Source organism: Bemisia tabaci, chromosome 4, assembly GCF_918797505.1.
Source record: "Bemisia tabaci chromosome 4, PGI_BMITA_v3".
Lineage (NCBI taxonomy): Eukaryota > Metazoa > Arthropoda > Insecta > Hemiptera > Aleyrodidae > Bemisia > Bemisia tabaci.
In genome coordinates, this window is record NC_092796.1 from 9,296,437 (window position 1) to 9,317,234 (window position 20,798).

Consider the following 20,798-nt stretch of genomic DNA (forward strand, 5'->3'; position numbering starts at 1 on the left):
CGTTTGGACATCCATTAAAATCGAGCGTCAGTGATATGAATTGGACGTCATGCAAGTCACGCAGATTGATGGAAGATAAGTATGCTGTACAGGGTGTCCTTAAAATTATTGCTCATAATGGACCACCAGACAAGGTACGACTTTAAGCAACCTGATACATGTTTCTAAACGAGTATTTCACGCAAAACACGATTCGTACAGCAAAAATTAACGAAATTAACTCCATTTGAAGGTAGGTAATTATGATTCCTGATGCGTGAATTCAGACCATCCGCTCATGCAAACTCAATGATCTACGTGATTCACATCGCGCGCTAAACGTTATCATGAAAGTCTCTGCAATATACAAATCTGGCAACCTCAATCTTGACGCTTTGGCTCAGCTATAGCAAATTGTTAGTAGTGTGAACAACACATGGTGGAATATTAACATATCACTCGATTGAGAAGCTTGCTGAAACCGTTGTAGTGCGCGATTTGACTGACGTAGAGCTTTGAGTTTCTTGTCAGCGGGCAGTTCAAATTCCTCGTAACCAATGTGAAATAAAAACGTTAATATATTCATTAGGAGTTGGTTTCAGTAATTTCCGTTGTGCGAATTGTGTTCTATGTGAAATTCTGGTTAAGGAGTATCAGATTGCTTAAATTCGTACCTTGTTAAGTGGTCCATTCACGGATCGGTTTTCAGATCTTCATGCGTTTTAACCAAACGGTACCACAAATAATAATGGAAAGAAACTATAATTTAGAGGAGTTTAGTTGACGTAATGAAAAGAAAAACAAGTAATAGGACAAAAATAGCTTATCTTGGCCAGAATCGACCGTGAAAGTATCAGCGTCTGATTTTGGGGCACCGTGTATTTTCAACTTTGACGTAGAATAACGTGACGTGTTTGACGTGTTTTGTGACGACTGAAGAAAAAAACCCTTCATTTTTTCCTTCTTTTTCCCCCTCGATTTTTTAGAGGAATTTTTTTTTCCTTGATCTTTTTCTAGGGTTTCACGCTCTTGACAGGACATCTCAATTGGAAAAGTAATACGTTCCACCTTAGGACTGTTAAAATAAAAAAAATTACCTTGATCTTTTTATCTATCGTTCATCATTTTTTTTTAGAATAAATCTTAAAACGAAAGTACCTAAGAAATAAGCAAGATTCTTTTTAAAAAAATTAAAATTTAAAAAATATGTAAATGATGGAAAAACTGAAAAACCAATTTCAGATTTAGCAGCCTAAATTGCATAGGACTAACTTTATCAGATACACGTAAAAATGTGTTATCCCTCCCTTGTGGACAATAAACAGGCGAATAGTTTCAGCAAAAGTGGGCACTGGTCAATAACGTGTCGTAGGTGTAGTCATTTCCATAGGCTCCTGAATCCAAAACTGACAATAGTTTTTCCCTAGCCTGCACACGCTCAGGCTCCTCCCGAAAAAATTTATTTTCCGGAAAATTCTACCTTAATGCGGAAAACGGTTAACATTTTCGGATTTTGCGCTGAAAATTCTTTGACAACCATCATATGGACGTATTTATGCTAAAAGAAACTATGTGTATAGGGTTTGCGTGTAACATAGTCCCTCATAGCTTAAGTACGTCCATATCGACGATGAAACGGCAAAAATGCGTATCTCGGTTACGGGGTTTCAAAATCTCCGCCTATTTTATTTTTCAAAAGGCTACTAAGACAACATCATGGATTGAAATATTCGCTAGATATTCATTGCATTGTGAAGAAAAATCAGGAAAGTTTTCAAGTAATGGCGTCCAGCAGTCTTGCATTTGGAAAACGCCGCAAACCGAGGTGCGCATTTCTGCAGTTTCACCAGCGATATGAGATTCCTGCTCATTTTAGCTGCAGATTTGGGCGATCGAAGAAAATGTCTAGTCATAAATTTGATAGGCTTTCCTTTTAAAATGAAAAGATACTCGTATCTTTTGAAAGTGTACACTTCAAAAATGTGATTTTTGAGTTTAGCTATTGACTCACCATTGAGCACATGAACGAAGACGCTGGTTTCCGCGACGTTGGCCAAGGAGCACGAGTAGTTGCCCGAATCGGCTGTTTTCGCATTGGCAATATACAGACGGCTTTTGGCTCCGTCAGGTAATAAATCAGTCTTGACGCTGTCAAAAAATCAAAATTACTGATTAGGAACAAGCTGGTTATCAACTGGACTCATTATGCTGAAACATGGGACTTCGTGTTAGTAAACTAAATAAAAAAGAGATGGCTAAAACGATTGCTCAACTCTTATGCCATGAGTCATTGGCGAATCTGAAAGTTGACTCCGAAAAGTAACTTTCACACATCAATAGTATAGAGTAGTATATTGTGCAATATAGTGATATAAGATTTTTAAAAAAAAAGTAATCAACTAATCGGTTGATGATAAAACTACCACTGTTGTCGGTCACGAATATCTTTGATTATTAGTCGGATCATAATCAGGAATAAGGAACCAGCGCAATTGCAGTGTTTTCAAAATTGTGGAAATGTCTCCTTTTCTTTAAAAAATACCTTATATATATATATATATATGTGTGTGTGTGTGTATATATATATATGTGTGTGTACAGTATTAAAATTTACAGAATTATTTTCCTATAGAATTAACAATTTTTTGGGGAGAATCGAAAACTATTTGCAATTCTGTGATAACTTTTAGATAATCATGAAGAGGCAACTTTTTCACAACACTGCAATCGCGCTGGTTCTTTTTTGCAAGTGCTATCCAGTTCATACACCATTTGAGGGGCTTGGAGGACAAGGCGCTTAAGTGTAGTTTTTGCTATTTCATGAAATACTCGTGCAAAGTTTCAAAATTACACGGAGCCTTGTGGCAGAAAGGAAAGTTTAAACTCACTTTTTGATGCTTTAAAGTTGGATTTTAATTGTGAATTTTTTGCGGAATATATTTTCAAACTACAGCTTTAGTTGCGTCCATGAATATCTCAATTTTTTCGAAAACTGCACTTATGCGCCTTATCCTCTAAGCTCCTCATTTATAAAGTAATTTTAACGATTGTTTTTTCCTGTGTGGCACACAATTCTAGAAAAATCGGCCAATTGTGCGAAGACGGGGACGGCGAGAGGAGACGAAGGTGTCGGAAAGGGGCACGATCGAACGAGCAGTGAATAAAAGGGGTTAAAAGGAGGGGGGAGGCGATGTTATCCTCGACTAACGAGGGGAGGGTAAAGTCGGCGCGGGGATGCGTAGAAAAAATCGGCGGGGCAAAATTGAAAAGCCAATCTATTCGGACGAGCGGGCGAGGGCAATTTTTACTCACGCTCCGAAATCCGCACCTTTCGGGGGGGGAGGGGGAGGGGGAGGGGAGTTGCATCCCGTCGTAATCAACCGCGTGGGAACGACGGTGGACTCGAAAAACGGGAAACCCGCGGATATCATACGTGCTACACCACGCCGTTGCCTCGCCGGTTATTAATCGTGTGATTAACACCGCCGTGCAACGCAAAAACGCCGTAAACGCCATTTTACATTTTTCGGAAACAACGCATCATAGCAGAAAAACTTGTGTACCTTGGGACGATGTTTTTACAGAATTTTTTTGCAAATGCTTTCAAGAACTTAACTAACCTTGCCTAACCGTACTCATGAGTCTGGAAGCTGTACCTTCGGTTTATGGAACCGAGTCTTTAAAACCAAACCATCGAAAAAGTTCGGTTGTACGAACCTAGGGTACAGTTCCTAGACTTGAGAGCACAGATATATGAGTTGAATAGTGCGACCGAAATGGAAAACCGTACTTACGGTAAACGTAAGTGTCATTCAGGGCCGGAATTAGGGGGTGGCCACATGAGCCGCAGCCCATGGCGGCAAATTTAGGGGGCGGCAACTCTTCTGCAATTACTTTTAAATGTAAGTATAAAAAATACCGGATTCAGAAAAAAAATTACTAACGAGAAAAGGCGACAAAATCTCTCATTTCTTGAGAGTATAGTAATTTATACTTTTGTCGTCTTTCGGTGGTACAAGAGAAAGTACTATCGCCGAATTTAGTTTCGCGCATACGCCGCTCCAAATCAAATGTAAACTGTGCGACACTCACAGAGTAACGAGTGCGTCTTCATGAGAGCGTTATCAGGCAACGCGCCGCGCCGTGCCGTCGCTAAATAGTCACCAGAGACTCTACGCGAAACTAAATTCAGCGATAGTACCTTCAATTAGTCGAGTTAAGAGAGAATTCGAACACGCAATTTGGCCTGGAGCGGCGCGACGCAGAGAGCAATGATGACGAGGACTTGAGATGAAAAGAGGAAGCCCTCGGTGCGGCGCGGTTGGCATGTAACACATATTAGCGCCTACAAGACTGCATGAATACTTCACGCATCGCGTCAAACGCAGTGCGTTCAGCAGCGGTCAGCGTGAAATGCATAGCGCCTACAAGACTGCATAAATACTTCACGCATTGCGCCAAACGCAGTGCGGTCAACGCGGCGCGGCGCCGGAAGTTAAAATGATTAAATCACATTTATGTTTGTTTTTTCATAATTTGTTCGTTCATTTGTTATAAATGGAAGGCCTTGTCCACATAGAGATACGGTTACGGAACTTAACTTTCACACAAAGTTCCGTGAACTTTTGCTAGTAGTTTTGACAGAGCTTTCCCAAACAATGTGTCCAACACGAGTAAACGCGTCTTATACGCTCCTCTCCCACCGGTAGATTCACTTGATGGTTTTTATTGATGTTTCAAAACGAATGAGAAGGGGGCGGCAAAATACAGGCGGCTCATGGCATGGGCGGCAAGTAGGTAAATCCGGCTCTGATGTCATTATTTCCCATTTGCAGATAAGTGCTTTCACAGATCCACTAGGAATAGTATTTCCTAATTTATGCTAAATTCTGGTCAATTGAAAAATTTCCTCGGAAGTTGCTCGTTGCGCTGCGGAAAAAACTCATTCCGTCAAGAAGACGACTTATTACCCCAAAATTTTGCAAAAAAGAAGCAGGTGCAAAAGGGTTTTAGGCTAACAAGAATATTTTCGTGAAGAATGGCTCTAGAATCTAAAGAGGAATCTATAGAAAAGAAAGAAGAAAAGCCGTGCCGTATTGAACGATGCTAAAATGCACAAAAAAAACGCGCATGTGCTAACCATACCGTGCAAAAATCCCAGAAGTAGAAATTAATTGTCGAGAAATAGCAATGAGATGTGCATTTAAAATGTTTAATTCCAACCGCGCGGTCTCTCATAATGATGACACACTTTTCAAGCGCAAGCAGCGTTGTTATGTTTGATTTTTTACAGGCGGAGTACGACGTGTTCCAATAAAAGGGGATGCTCAATTGCAATTAGTACTCCTATTAAAGAGTGCCTCATAATCTATACTCGGCATCAAGCTCCAAGGCCTCCTAATTTTGCATAACTGGTAACGCTTATTTCCAGCGGTTTACCGCGCCGATTTTCATAATTTTTGCGGCTGTCAATGGGCAATTGCCTCTAGATGAGCCCACCCTACATATATGTCATACTAAGGGTATTTCTACTTATTATGAATTTTTAGGAAATACATATCTATCTCTCATTTCGCATTTTCTCTCACACTCTCTCCCCCCTCCCTCTCCCCATCCCCTCTCTCCCTGGATTCTGAACCATCAGAATACCGTAATTAATAGATATTGGAATGATACAACTATTCAAGCTTCCGTGTGTTGCGGAGTATCATTCTCAATTGAAGGCGTTTTTCCCCCCTTGAGTTAGAATTTCCTTCTGACCTTAATCCTCACTCCTCTCCTCATTGAGAACAAAATTATCGGAAAAATTGGAGGAAAAATCTTTCCAAATTTTCCCGAAAATGGGTGATTTACCGAAGGAAATTTGGCAATGCCTAAAGGTTCATACGGCGCTCTTCCTCAGCATGGCAGTTTCCCGTTCATAGATCTCCTCCAACTCTCTGGATGTCTCTGGACTGCCTTCGGATGCTTTAATGCTTACCTTGTATGGTGGTTCGTCATGCTCTCATCCAGGGGCGGTACTAGGGGGGCCGGGAAGGACCTGACTCCCCAAAAATTTCACTCGATTTCTTCAGAAAATTTAAAAAAGTTGGCAGAATGACTCCAATACGGTATCGTTTTATTTCGATTTTCGTTTTATAACTTTTTCCGTAAAAAAAACTCTTTAATATTGCTCCTGAGACGATTCAATTTTCAAAATTTTGCCGACTGTACTAGTGCTTCCTGCAGAGGGTGCTCTTTCTGCCGGCCTCTCTCCCCATCCGTTCAGATCTCACTTGATGACGTTCCCATTTTTTACCCCTTCCGCATGAAGTACCTCAATACGCCCATCAGTGCCTCCACTTCATGTCCGGCAAAAGTTCCGGGATTCGGAACTTTTATATTCCAATTTCTCCCACTCTATGACCGTCAAAAGTTCCGGAATTTCTTTTGGATTTTTCAAAAGTTCCGGAAAATGCAAAAGATCCGGAACATTTCGGGAATTTCAAAAGTTCCGGGAAAAATGCAAGAAAATCTCAAAAGTTCCGGCATTCGGAACTTGTTTATTCCAATTTCTCTCAATTTATAACTAGAGCACCTGTATAGGGAGAGTACCGACAGATCGGTTCATGGAGGGCTTGGGGCCCAAAAGTGCAGCCACCCTTCTAACCAACTTCTAACGCATAATATTTCACTGCCAGTCTGCAGATTCCAATTCTAACCAAGATGGCCAAGAATGTACAGAAATGAGCGTTCTTCCGCGAAATTGAGTAAATTCATGCAAAAACTAAGTCAAATACGTGCTTTATGAACGATGGTTCGTAACAATTGTATTAGTAAATCGCTCTGGATAATTGAAATTCATAGGTTGGCTGCATTTCTGGGCCCTAACTTTATTCGCGGAGCCATCGGTGAAGGCCTGATGGATTTTCGGAGTTTCACATTAACCGTCGAAAGTTCCGGAATTTCTTTTGGCTTTTTAAAAGTTCCGGAAAATGCAAAAGATCCGGAACTTTTCGGGAATTTCAAAATTTCCCTGAAAAATTCCGGAAAATCTGAAATGTTCCGGAATTCGGAACTCGTTCCGGAGAATGGGAGCACTAACTCTCATGCGTTTTTGCAGGCGGAAATCGGGGAATTGCGGCGAGACGTTGCATCGAGCACTGGTGTCCGCGGCGGCGGCGGCGCGGCGCGGAGCGGGACGTGAAACAATATGAAGGCGAGGACTCATCAGCATGCAATTCAAGCGACTCTTTGAATTTTTAACCTCCCCGTCCTATCCCCTCCTCCGCCCCCGCCTCGTCCTCGGCGACCGCATCCAGCATCCCGGCGCTTCTCGGAATTTATTAAAAAAGCCAGTCTTCACCTGTCCTCGAATCACTTTTTTTCACCCCCCGCCCCGCCGCCCCGCCCCCGCCCGCGAGCGACCCGGAAATTTTCAATTGGCGGCGCCCATTTTATGCGTTCCGCGCATTTCGCGAGTCAGTGGCTCCTCCGGAATTTTCACGCGCGTTTGGCTTACGAGGCCCCGTGGAACTGCTTTAGTTGTGCGATCCTTGATTAATGGACCGACCGACCGCTCGACGAGGTGCAAATGGCCCATTACGGGGGCTAAGAAATAAAGCACTACAAGACAGTCTCTCGTCAAATTTTCACGTGAAAGTCTCTCATGGTCAGCGGGCCGATTATTGAAATTGATAGACAAAGCTGTAGACAAAGAAAATTAAAGGGATTTGGAGGGATCCTATTGGAGGAAGCGGGTGGTTGGAATGAAAGAGGGAGAAATGGAATAGACTATTAATTTCAATAATGGGGCCGCAATTCTTAAGAGCAACTTAGCGAATTCGCGGTGTTAGTTTAACTTATAGGATAAGTTAATTCAAACAATTCGACCGATGGCAAGCCCCCGAAACCAATTCAGGTTGAATTGGAAAAGAAAGATGATTCAATTAGTTTGAAAATAAAGAAGAGGAAGAAGAAAAAACCTGGTAGAAAGAACTGCTATATCTGGCTCATTTTAGGAGCGACATATGCACCATTAGTTTTCCCGTGCATGTAGGTGCTTTTATGGCTAAGCCAAAAATAGTAACGCCGTATTGCAAAATGCAGTTACGGAAAAAGAGCTCTTGGACGCGAACGCAAAACTGGCGATATATGCATCTGGAGGGCGCTACCGACTATTTATCGGGTGAAAACAGGTCAATTGTGCCTCACTCGTGCACAATACGTCAAAGCGGACGAAGTTTTCGCCCTTCGAGCAACAATTGGACGTATTTCTGTCAAACGAAACTATGTTCATTCAGACATGAACCCTGCTCAGATCCATAAAAATGTATGCATAAAAACGTTTGACAGAAATACGTCCAGTTTGACAAAATCTGTAAGGAGTTGTGTTCTGTTCGGACCTTTAATATAATATATTAAAAATTTAGACTTTTTAGGCCTCCATGCGGTACTAGGGGGTCGATTTTAGCGGCAAAATTTTTGGTACTTCATATGGGGCCCATTCGACAACTTTTTTTCGAAGATACGCGTTTCCCCTCTCAAAGTCGAAGATTTCGATCCAACCTAATATGCAGTTATAAATGCACAATTTGTGCAACTCACATCGCGCATTTTCTCGTGACGCCAAAGAAGAAGGAAGGGGGGGGAGGGGGGTCGTTTGGGTGGGAAGCCACCGTCAGATACGCGGTTTCTACCCAGGATAGCGGGTCTCCTTTAATTGTCGCGGCAGGGTCCGGGTCCGCCGTACATCGATCACGGGGACCGGGCGTCACGACAGCAGGGCCACGTGTGGGGAGGCCCCAAGTCGGCGGGACCTCGTGAGCCGCGGCGGCCGGCACCCAAGACGGCCGCCAGGGCTCAAGAGTTCCGGCGCGTCTCGGTGCCGCTAATCGGCGGGATATCGGGACGATCCCCTTTTCTCATATCCTGTCCGTCACTCAGGTCCCGGACCCGGCTTTTGCGGGCCCCGATAATTTCCGCCGGGTTAAATGACCGCCCCGTCGCACGGTGGATCGAGTCAATCAGAGAGCTCGGACATGGGATTTATTACTTAAACTGCACATTTTGATGTTTATTTCGTCACATTTTAAATTTCAATGGGCGTTTCTGGCGGGAAACTTCACGAGGAAACCTATAGAACCAATGGATATGTTGCATGTGTGAGGAATTTGCTATTTGACTATTGATTCTTATGTGGACGTATTTCTGTTAAACGGAACCAAGCGCCAAATTGAGTTCCTTTTTAGAATTTTAGAGTCCCGGATAGCGCGTTCTGTCAAACGGAACTAAGCGCCATGGAAAAGCATTGCAAGTATAGGACGTAACTAGCATCGCTTTCCGAAACACCCGCCAATCCAAGCCCTCCTCTCCCTTCCTCACCCGATGGCGCTCAGTTCCGTTTGATAGAAATACGTCCACGTAAAAGTTCGCGAGAAACACGATGGTGCCACTGGTTTTCTCTGAAATTAACTCTCAAGCTCAAAAAAAGCTCTCAAGTTGAGGCCAAAATGGAGGGGATGTCCCACGCTATCCTGAGAGTCCACCTCTACATCAAGACAAACTCTTCATAATAGGAAGCAAATACATTAGCAGGGTTGCCGTGTTTTCAGTTTGAGAGCCCCCAAATAAAGTGGCAGCCGTGTAAATGTATTTGCTCCCTATCTTTGCATGGTGAGTTTGCCTTGATGTGGTAGACTCTCAGGATAGCGCGGGATATCCCCTCCATTTTGGCCTCAACTTCAGAGCTTTTTTGAGCTTGAGAGTTGATTTCAGAGAAAACCAGAGGCACCATCGTGTTTCTCGCGAACTTTTACATAAGAATCAAAAGTCAAATCGCAAATTCCTCACACGTGCAACATCTTCATTTAAGAACATCAAAGCTTTGTATAAATGGAATTATAAGCTTTAAGAGTTTCCAAATTTTGTTCAACTTCTCCTATCGACTCGATTTACTGTGCGTCGTCGCTGAGGGTAAGTGGGGACGGAGGAGAGTGAAGCTGCACCCGATGGAAACTGCATCAGTCGAGGGCAACGGTTGCTCCACTGAGGGAAGATGCCGTGTGAACATTCGGACGATGCAAGATTTAGGATTGTATTCATAGTTGTTCCTTAAACAGCCTTTCCCCATAAGAGACCTCATATGGCTCCCACGGATTGAAAAGTTCTTTGCTGTGTGTTTTGTTTAGATTATAGCTTTCCTCGCGTGTCTCGCTATTGGCAAACAGGATCGCCGAAACTAAGAAAAACTGCCCGCAGACGCGAGAAATTTGGAAAAACGTGGTACTAACTACGCAGATTGCATGCTTAAGGAGTGGGTGTTAGACTTTTTTGATGTTCTCATTGTGATTTCATGTTATAGTTTTTTGTGAGAAATGTATAATTTGTGCATTTGCATGCACGAGCGGATTTTTACATGTAATTTAAAGAAAAACCGGTGAAATTTTCAGTTAGACATATTTAATAACCCCTCAGTAAAAATGTGATCTGAGAGTGGAAACTTCACAACGTTGAAATAAAGTTACGCTCTCTTGTCTAGAGAACGATATTTTGTGAAAATTGAATCAACGGATCAACTTGCATGCTTAGGCGGATCCAGACACTTTGAACGGGGAGGGGACGGAGGGGAAGTTCGGGGGGCTTCTCCCAGGGAATTGTCGAAATTTTAGAGCATCAATTGCAGTGTGGGTCAATTTTGTCATCAATAACTATACAATAAATTCGTACTTCCGTTTTTTCTTTGCTCCTTCTTTTTTCCTTTCTACCTTTCTTCTTCCTGTTTTTCGGAGCGGACATGGAGGGGCGTCACCCCCTCGATCCGCCGATGGTTGCATGTCAGTTCTTCCCTCGACAATGGACCACTAGACAAGGTACGAAGTTAAGCATTCTGATACATGGTTCCAGACCAAAATTTCACGTAGAACAAGATTGGCGCAACGAAAACTACTGAAATAGACTCTCATTAAGATTTTCAATGTTTCTTAACGCGTGGATTCAAACCTCCCGCTCATGGAAGCACAATAGTCTACGTGAATAAAATCGCACACTAAACTTTACCATGACAATCTCTGCGATATGTAAATCCAGCAACCTCAATCTTGACGCTTTTGCTCGGCAATAGCAAATTGCTTGCAATTTAAACGATAAAGGTGGAAAAGGAAAAATGCTTGATTGAGAAGCCTGCCAAGACTGTTGTGACGATTGTGACTGTGTTGACGATTTGACTTACGTAGAGAATTGCGCTCCTTGTAACCGGGCAATTCAAAATTCTCGTAACCAATGTAAAATAAAAACGTTAATATCTTAGTTTGGAGTTGATTTCAGTAATTTTTGATGCAAGAATCGTGTTCTACTTGAGATTCTAGCTAAAAAACGTGTAGAATGCAAGAATTCGTACCATGTCTAGTGGTCCATTCCCAAAAAAGTTCTGAACATTTCCGCCCGAAACGTCAACATTGAACGAACCCGGGACGACGATGGTCCGCGAGAGGGGCAGCAAGGGCGGAATGCGGGAGGGGTGGTTTATTTGCTTCGCGGCTTTAAATCCACCAATCCCTCCGCTTGCATGCACTTCAGGCGAAGATATTCCATTTGACTTGCGGACGGACAGCAACTGGTCCGCTTTAGGATCTCCGTTGCCGGCGCTGAAATTAAACGAATCCGCCCGTGTGGGGCAGCGTTGGGTTCATACGGCACCGCTCCAACGGGCATCCGTTCCCTCGAATTGAAATCCACCCCCTGAGAGCTATCGAGAATGTTTGTTTGACGTCATTAATTCATCGAATTTGAAAAAAGGCGAATTTTCGCGACTGGATTGGATTAATTTTTTGGACAAAGTGATGTTGTATCACCAGATAATATTGCGCTTCACCAAAAGATTTTGAAGTTAGCTCTTTTTTATTCAGGTCTCTTTGATTGCTTATGAATATTGATCTGAAAATGATATTTCATTTCATAATTTCTTCGCGGAAGCAGTGCGTCCCCGTCCCTAACGTAAATGCCGACAGCACCACTAAATCCGAACGTCGGTCTATTTGGACGTATTTCAATCAAACGGAACTATGTGCATTTTAACGTGAGCCCTGTCATGCGCATATTCTTATGGGTCTCAGCGGGCTCATGTCTGAAGGCACATAGTTCCCTTTGATAGAAGTACGTCTATTTGGTTGTAATACTATTCGGTCCGAATGTAGTAGCAAGAATGGAGGTTCATCGCAACATTGCTTGACTTGAGCGCAATTTCTTATTTGCCGTATGCAATAAAAATACGGACATTACACCAGAGAAAGATGTCCACGGATGCGGAAAATTAAAATCTTGCGATATGAACCACGTGGGTTGTTGTTGTTGAAGATAAATTTTCAAACTATATTGATGCGTTCATCGTAATTTTCGTGCGACCAGACGTGTAAGAAGTCTATTCATTTATCTATATCTCTTGTGTGCTACAGACTCATTCATCCATAGATAGCTTCTATTGCGGGGTCTCCCAGGGTCATCATAAAGTGCATAATCCTATCAATTGGATTTTTTACTCCTCCCTCCTCTGTAACACGGATCCTTAACCCCCCTCCTCCCCCCCCCCCCAAAAAAAAAGAAAGAAAGAAAGAAAAGTGACACTCAATTTGACCATCTCTCCTTAAATCAACGTCGTTCTTGATGCAATTAAAGGGGAATCCTACCGCCCGTCCAATTTTCTTCTTCAATTTTCGAAAAATCTGAGTTATGCACCAATTCCAGCGTAACGTCACATAGCACTGGACTCCTCCCCTTCCCCGCAATACACCCACAACACGGGTCTTCATCTGTGTAAGAATTAATATACTACTCTATTCTCTGCGTTTGTTACAATAGCGTTTCGTGAAGCATTTTTGATCAGTTGCCACCTCACATTGATTTGCATTAGAAATTGCAGAAAAATAGACATTTTCCTCCGAATTCGACGTCACGTAACACAGCCCTGCTACCCCTCCTCTTTTCGTGAAGTGGGCTCAGAGCCCCCTTCCCGAGCGCGTCACGTATGTTATGAAGGGCTCTCCGGTGAAATCATCACGCTTCAAAAATAAAGCGTGGAAGTAACCCCATAACACGGGTCTTTACCTGTGTAAGAATTAATGTACTGCTCTTTTCTTTGCTCGGTGCATTCAGTGCTTTGTGAAGCATTCATGAAAAATTGCCACCTTACATTGATTTTCATAATTAGTTTTTGAAAAATCGGCATTATACTCCGAATTTAAAGTCACGTAACGCAGCCCTGCCCCCCCCCCCCCTCCTCTCGTGAAGCTCGTTCAGAGCCCCCTTTCCGAGCGCGTCACGGATATTATGAAGGGCTCTTCACTGCACTGCCGGGCTAAGGAAGAACGCCGTATGAGCCTTCAGACGTTGTCTTATTTCCTTCGACAAAAAGTGAATTTTCTGAGTAAATTACGAAAATTGGAAATCATTAAGTTTGATACGGAACCACCTTAATATTTACAAAACACACATTATATTTTCCCTTAATACATATTTTTTTTCATCAATTAAAATGAGAATAATCCATACAGGATGTGCACACATTTCAAAATCATGAATTGAATAACGCTAACTCCGCCAGATTAAATAATAGAGCCTAACACAAAACGGAGCGGCGACGCACTGGCGCCTACAAACCTAACAGGGATACTTCACGCATTGCGCAACGCGTGAAGTATCCCAGTTAGGTTTGTAGGCGCCAATGCACGTTTCGTGCTGGCTGCCCGCCTGCCGAACCGCAGCGTGCCACGGCGCTTGAAGCAACTATTTCACCCCAGAGGTATTGCACAGTATCATACGAAACTGAAGGCGCTCTAATATATTAATAATGACAGGCATCCATCAAAAGCACGGAGCTTTCCTCGCAAAATAAATCAAGATACTACGGCCCAAAAAGAGAGCAGTATTCCAAAAACTCACTAAGTCCTAGCATCCGTAATTAGTAACGTTTAGCATAAACTTTATCGCCTGGCTGTTGCTTAATCGCCATCGGCTATAAAAGGCTATAAGAAATTGTGTAGCCGGCTATAGAAGCTATTGGAAATCTTACAGTCGGCTGTAGGTCTATGGTATTTTGGAACACAGATTCTACTGCCAATTTTTACCAGGGTAGCACGGCAGTGCAATGGCAATCATCCCGCCTCAAAAAATAAATGTGGAAAAGGGAATGTTTACTCTGCGTCACACGGCAGCGCCGGGGATCAGCGAATCGTATACGGACCGTTGAGAGGGGGGGGGTATGGGGGAGGGGGGGGGCAAGGAAGGGATTAAAAAACGGTCGACGGCGAGTCGGAAGGGCGCGGGCCCCGGGAATCGGGAAGGAAGCGCGAAATGACAAGTCAATGGGAATGGGAATCCTATCCCGGCAATTTCCATTCGTCGAGCGCTTTTAATTTACAATCGCCAGCATTTTAATTCTGCGCCCCATTGTCTCGGCCCGCGAGAAGCTAATCCCGGCGGTCGGGGCTACCTTTGCCCCCCCCCCCGCCCCCTCCTCCCCCCCGGCCACCGCCCCTCCCGCGCCGTGCCGAATCGATAATTGAGGGACCTGCATCTTGAGCTATTGTTTCGGATGATTCGCGCGGAATACTGCCGTGCTAAGGAAAAACGCCGTATGAACATTCGAGAGTTGCCAAATTTCTTCCGATAAAACATTTATTCTTGAGGCAAGTTATGAATATTTTTCCTTGAAATTTTCAGAGACTTTAGGTGAAATTGCAAAGCAAATTATATGAAAAATTGGAGGAAAAGTTTTCATGAGTTTACCAGGAGATTTGTGTTTTATCAAAGGATATTTGGCAACGCCTGAAGGCTCATACGGCGTTCTTCCTTAGCATGACAGAATAGTCATCATTTTGATTCGGATTTCACTCGTCAAAGGTGTCGTTTTAAAGAGCTTCGTTCATTACGAGGGCTTTCATTTGACGAGCTTTTGTCTTCCGGATAAGCGTTTCCCGGGCGTGACGTAGCGCGGATTTTCGATCAGGAGAATTAAAAATTGAAAGTAACATTTAGAACTAAGTGGGGTCTTTGAGTCGTGCGATATGAATCAACGCCTTGATGCAACTATTAGTGTTCAGCGGATGTGCGTGATGCATACCGACGGTAATGAAGGAGCTCAGACTTCTAACTTAACAGAAGTGCGATGTTTATGATCCATGATCGATGATTCCTGGATTGTAAATGGGGAAGTTTGACGAATTCTGATGGGGCCAATGAGGGTCAACATGTTTGTACTGAGTTGTTCTTAAAATCTTCAAATTTTCGAGGATTTAGTTTTCGCTCTTGTCTAAAAATTTGGAGAGGAAATTAGTTTTTTGTATTGAAACGTTTTCTTCGATTTATTTTTGGCGGTTTAATTACTCCTCTTTCTAATACCCAGTGACTGGTTAGCGCTGGCAAGCGACAACTTGACTGGAATTGTTAGCAAAGTATTACCATTGTGACATCACTGCACACTGAAAAATGAGTGCAATTTCAAGGAAAATCCTTATACTCTTGATTTTTCCGTTTAATTTAAGATGCTTTCCCATGATTTAAGTACAGTCGGTGTTCTTCCATCGACTTGACAGCTATCTAATTTCGATGGGTCCGTAAATCATAATCTAGGAAAATATATCTAAAATTGGAATTATTAATTTTTTGTTTGAAATTATGGATTAAAAAAAAAAAAAAAACTGTAAAAAAAACCACTAAAGTGTAAGACTGTGTCATCTGAATATTGACACAAAGGGAACGGGTTTCTTGAAAGAAAAACTTGTCACTCTAGTTCTTTTACCAAAAATAAAGCTCGTAATATTTAGAATTGGTATCAGGTGAATTTGTAAGCTTCCTAATAATACACAACAAACGCAACATTCTCAATGTATAGTGGACAAGGCGAAATTATCATTGTTTTAACGAGGAGATTACTTTCAGTTCTCCTGTATACTACCCTGCTAAGATAAAACGCCGTATGAACATTCGAATGTTGCCAAATTTCCTCTGATAAAATAATTATTTTTGAGGAAAGTTATTTGTATCTTTTCTTGACATTTTTAGGCTATCTAGATCAAAATACGAACGAAATTCCCTAGCGACTGGCAAGTTATTAATATCTTTTATTGAAATTTTTAGGCTATCTAGATCAAAATACAAACTCCGCCTAGAGGAGAGTTGTTTTTCTCTTGCTGGTCCCAAGCCCAGGAAAAGGAGGAGGGTTGTGCGTAGGGCTAGCAACCCTACCACGTAAAAAAAACAAAGCTACGAAAACCAAGACAAAGCCTCGGTACCCAGAAAACCCACGGATAAAGCGACCTAAAGAGTATGGATCACGGAAAAAACCCCAAAAAACCAAGGACATTATACTAGCCACATGGAATGTAAGAACGATGAAGAAGGCAGGGAAAATGATGGAAGTGGCCAAAGAACTGCAGAAATATGCCATTGACGCCATAGCCGTCCAAGAGATCAGATGGCAAGGAGAAGGAAGAATAGACAAGAAAGAATTCAGCATGATATACAGTGGAACAAGTGAAAATACAGGGCAATTTGGCACAGGATTCCTACTATCCAAAGCAGCAAGAAATACTCTCCTAGAATATGAAAATATCAACCACAGAATCTGCCGAATAAGAATAAAAGGAAAATTTAGGAATATCACCATTGTGTCAGTGCATGCACCAACAGAGGAGAAAGAAGAAACGGAAAAGGAAAGTTTCTACGAGGCACTCGAAAAAGTGTGTACAAAAGTAAGCCAGCATGACATGCTGATAGTCTTGGGAGACTTCAATGCAAAAGTTGGAAAAAACGAAGACCAAAAACAAGTAGCTGGTATTCACACGCTACATGAGAAAAACAATGATAATGGTAACATGATGGTACAATTCGCAGCAAGAAATAAACTTTATGTCAAAAGCACAGCATTCGATCACAAAAGAATCCATCTTGGAACCTGGAAGATCCCAGGAAGTGAAGAAGTGAATCAAATCGATCACGTACTAGTATCCTCAAGACATATGTCATCAGTAATTGATGTAAAGAGCTGCAGAGGGCCTAACTGCGACTCAGACCATTTCCTTGTAAAAGTTAAAGTTAGAGAAAGAATCGCAAATGTAATGAAAGGGCCCAAACATGAAGTGAAGCGCTGGGCCACAGAAAACTTAAGCAAGAATAAAGAATTACAAAAGAAGTACGTGGATGTCTTGAACAGCAAGCTAACGCAAGAAACAGATGGAATGGAAGGAAGGGATCAAACGCCTGAAGAGATTTGGACAGTAACTGAGAAAGCAATTTTAGAAGCAGCAAAAGAAACAATTGGAGAAAAACGAAAAACCAGAAATGAAGAATGGTTCGATGAAGAATGCATGAACATCATAGATCAAAAAAACGACGCAAGAAAAAAGATGCTGCAAAGAAACACAAGAGGAAATGAAGAAAGATATCACAAAGCAAGAAAAGAAGCTAATAAGCTTCTTAGAAAAAAGAAAAAAGAAGCAATGATACAACAAATGGAAGAAATAGAACAATTAAGCAAGCAAAATGAAAGTAGAAAATTCTATGCTGCCGTTAATAGAATGAGAAAAGGATTTCAACCGAAAACAAGCGGGTGCAGAAGTAAAGATGGTCAGTTACTAGGAGAAGAAAAGGACATAATGGAGAGATGGGCAGAACATTTCGAAGAGCTGCTAAATGAAAAGGAAAGGATGATACTAAACGACAAAGAAACAATGGAAAAAGAAGACCACACAAATGAGGATGATTTATCACAAACACCAACTATAGAAGAAGTTGCGGAAAGAATCAGAAGAATGAAAAATAACAAAGCTCCAGGCGAAGATGGAATTACAGCAGAGCTCCTTAAAAATGGAGGACAAATGTTAATCAAAGAAATGCATGAATTAATAAAAGCAATATGGAAATCTGAAAAAATGCCATCAAAATGGAATATCGGAACAATTTGTCCAATATTCAAAAAAGGAGACAAATTAGAATGCAAGAATTATAGAGGCATTACACTCTTAAGCACGGCATATAAAATAATGTCATCAATTTTAAATGAAAGACTGAAGAAGGTAGTCGAAAAGGAGATAGGTGAATACCAATGCGGCTTCCGAACAGGAAGAGGCACAGCCGATCAATTATTTGTGATCAGACAAACCATGGAAAAATGTCATGAGTACGGAATCGATTTACACATGCTCTTCGTAGACTTCAAGGAAGCATTCGACAGTGTCAATAGAAAGGCACTCATAAAGGCCCTGGATGAAATGAATGTACCAAGAAAGCTCATCAAACTTATAACAATGACCATGAGTAGCACCAAAGCCAAGGTTAAAATAGGAAATAAAGTGAGCAATGTTTTCGACTTTAACAAGGGCGTGAAGCAAGGGGATGGATTGTCAAGTACGCTATTTATAATAGCGCTGCACATGGCGGTCAAACATGTCGACCAAAGAGGGACAATATTCACGAAATCTAGTCAAACATGTGCCTATGCAGATGACATTGCCCTAATTGCGAGAACTAAAGAAAAATTAATAGAGATCTACAAAGAATTGGAAAAAAGAGCAAGAGATTTAGGACTAGTGGTAAATGTAATTAAAACCAAGTACATGATATTATCATCCTCAGAGTCAAGAAGAAAACCGCAAAACTTAATAATTGATGGCAAAGAATTTGAAGGAGTCAAAAAGTTCAAGTATCTGGGAAACCTAATCGATAATGAAGCCAGAACAACTACGTCAATTAAAGATAGAATACAAACAGGTAATGCAGCATATTATGCCAACTTGAAGCTAATCAAAAGCAGACTGATATCTCGGAAGACCAAGTTACAAATATATAAGACCCTTATTAGACCAATTGTTACATATGGCGGAGAAACATGGACTATGACAGAGAATGACAAGAGCATGCTGCGAAGATTTGAGAGAAAAATCATAAGAAGGATCTTTGGAGCCATCAAAGAAAATGGAGAATGGAGAATTCGAAACAACGGCGAAATCGACAAGATACTGGAACAAGAAGATATAGTTCGATTCATCAAATCGCAAAGAATTCAATGGCTAGGGCACGTTAGCAGAATGAAGGAGGAAAGAATGCCAAAGAGAATCATGAAAGCCAAAGTTCTATCGAAAAGAAAGAGAGGAAGGCCAGGGCTGAGATGGCAAGATGAAGTAGAGAAAGATCTTAGAGTAATGAACGTATCAGGATGGAAGGAAAAGACCATGGACAGAACAGGATGGAGGCGCGTTGTCTTGGAGGCCAAAGCCCACCCCCCGGGCTGTAGCGCCAGTAGTAATAGTAATAATAATAAGATCAAAATACAAACGAAATTCCCTAGCGAATCGGAGGCTAAATGTTTCTAAACATTCCCAAACATTCGTGATTTAGCATAGGAAATTTAGCAATGCCTAAAGACTCATACGGCATTTTTCCTCAGCACGGCACTATAAAGATTGTAAAGAAGTAGGTGAACGGCAAATCTCGTTCATTGAATGGTGAAGTTTAGCTTAGGTGGGTGTAACCGCTGATCCCCCCAATGCACGATTTTTATTTAAGCATGATCTGAAAACCGCAACTCGGAATTAAATGCCACACTTACTCGATCTGTGGCAAGTATTGACTCGCGAGCGCAAATATGGCTCCTTTCAACAAGATTGGCTAGCGAAAGTAGGATATTTATATCCGAAACAGGACGGAGAAATTGAACAATCCGAGATCGCGCATAAGCACTTCTGCGCATTAAGGAAAGGTGATCTGGGTTATGAATAAAAAGAGTTGTAGCCATTACCTTGTGGACCACGAAGGTATTTTAGAGACACAGGTTTAGACACAGGGTGGCAAAATTTCATGAGAAATGAAATCTTGAAATTTCACGTGAAATATTTCATGAAATTTCAAACATATGTGTGAAAGACATTGAAAAATGCCGGTTCCGTTTCATGTTTCGCTAAATGTAAAAATTGTGACTTTCTTCTATTTTTGAGTGTTTGAGTGCGGGTTGCATACTCTATCCCCTGAAAAACATAAAATATTTCACAGCCTCATGAAATTTCATGAAATATTTCACTGTTTCCAATCTTTCATTTCTTTCTTACGTTTCATGCCACCCTGTTTTGACATGATGTCATTGCCATAGCGCTTGTTTCTGTAAGAACGGAGATACTCCTTTGAAAGGGGAAAAAACTCATTTAGAGCTTTTCCATCTTAGATTTAACGCTTTTAGAATTGCCGCTGCACTGCACTGATACGGGAGTCCAATTAGACGCGAAATGCATCTATGACGTGAGCCCTGTTAACGTTCTCTTCGGCCCGCGTCGACAAAAGACTGACCGAAAAAAATGAAAAGATTTTCAATCCCGACTTTCATTTATCCAATCTCCCTCGGGCCGGGAGCAATTGGACCAATAAGTACCAATTGAAAAAATCGACATTTATTCCAAACTTTACGCTAAGACTGAAACGGAATGGAACTGAGCGTTTCGTCCCTTTTGGATAGTCTGTAGCAAAGGAGCTTACCTTCGATTCACTTACCCTACTAACAGACCAAGATTCAACATTTCCCGCTTACTTCAATTTTTGCTAAATTTGAAATTCCCGCTATTTTTCATTGGCGGGAATTTCAAATTCTGCCCCCCCCCCCCCTCTCTCTAAGCTTTCCGACAGAGCACAGGAGCCGCCCTGCGCCGTCCGCAGCAAGCCAACCCGTCTTTCATCATAACACTTCATCTAGCGTTGAGAGTTTACCAATTACTTCACACGACCAGTATGTAATTGTAAAAATCGGGGGGGGGGGGGGAATTTCATGATACACGAGTTTCTCCGCCAGTGAGCTCTCCCCG

General features: G+C 41.9%; 1 protein-coding gene across 1 annotated transcript in view; it reads right to left on the bottom strand.

Moving 5' to 3' along the window:
• LOC109032891 (limbic system-associated membrane protein) overlaps positions 1–20,798 on the bottom strand; it is a gene marked incomplete in the record, with an annotated part of 401,446 nt that overhangs the window by 6,486 nt on the left and 374,162 nt on the right. Inside the window, 1 exon segment of the mRNA XM_072299275.1 lies at positions 1,991–2,127. Within this exon segment, the coding sequence (XP_072155376.1) occupies positions 1,991–2,127 (137 nt within the window).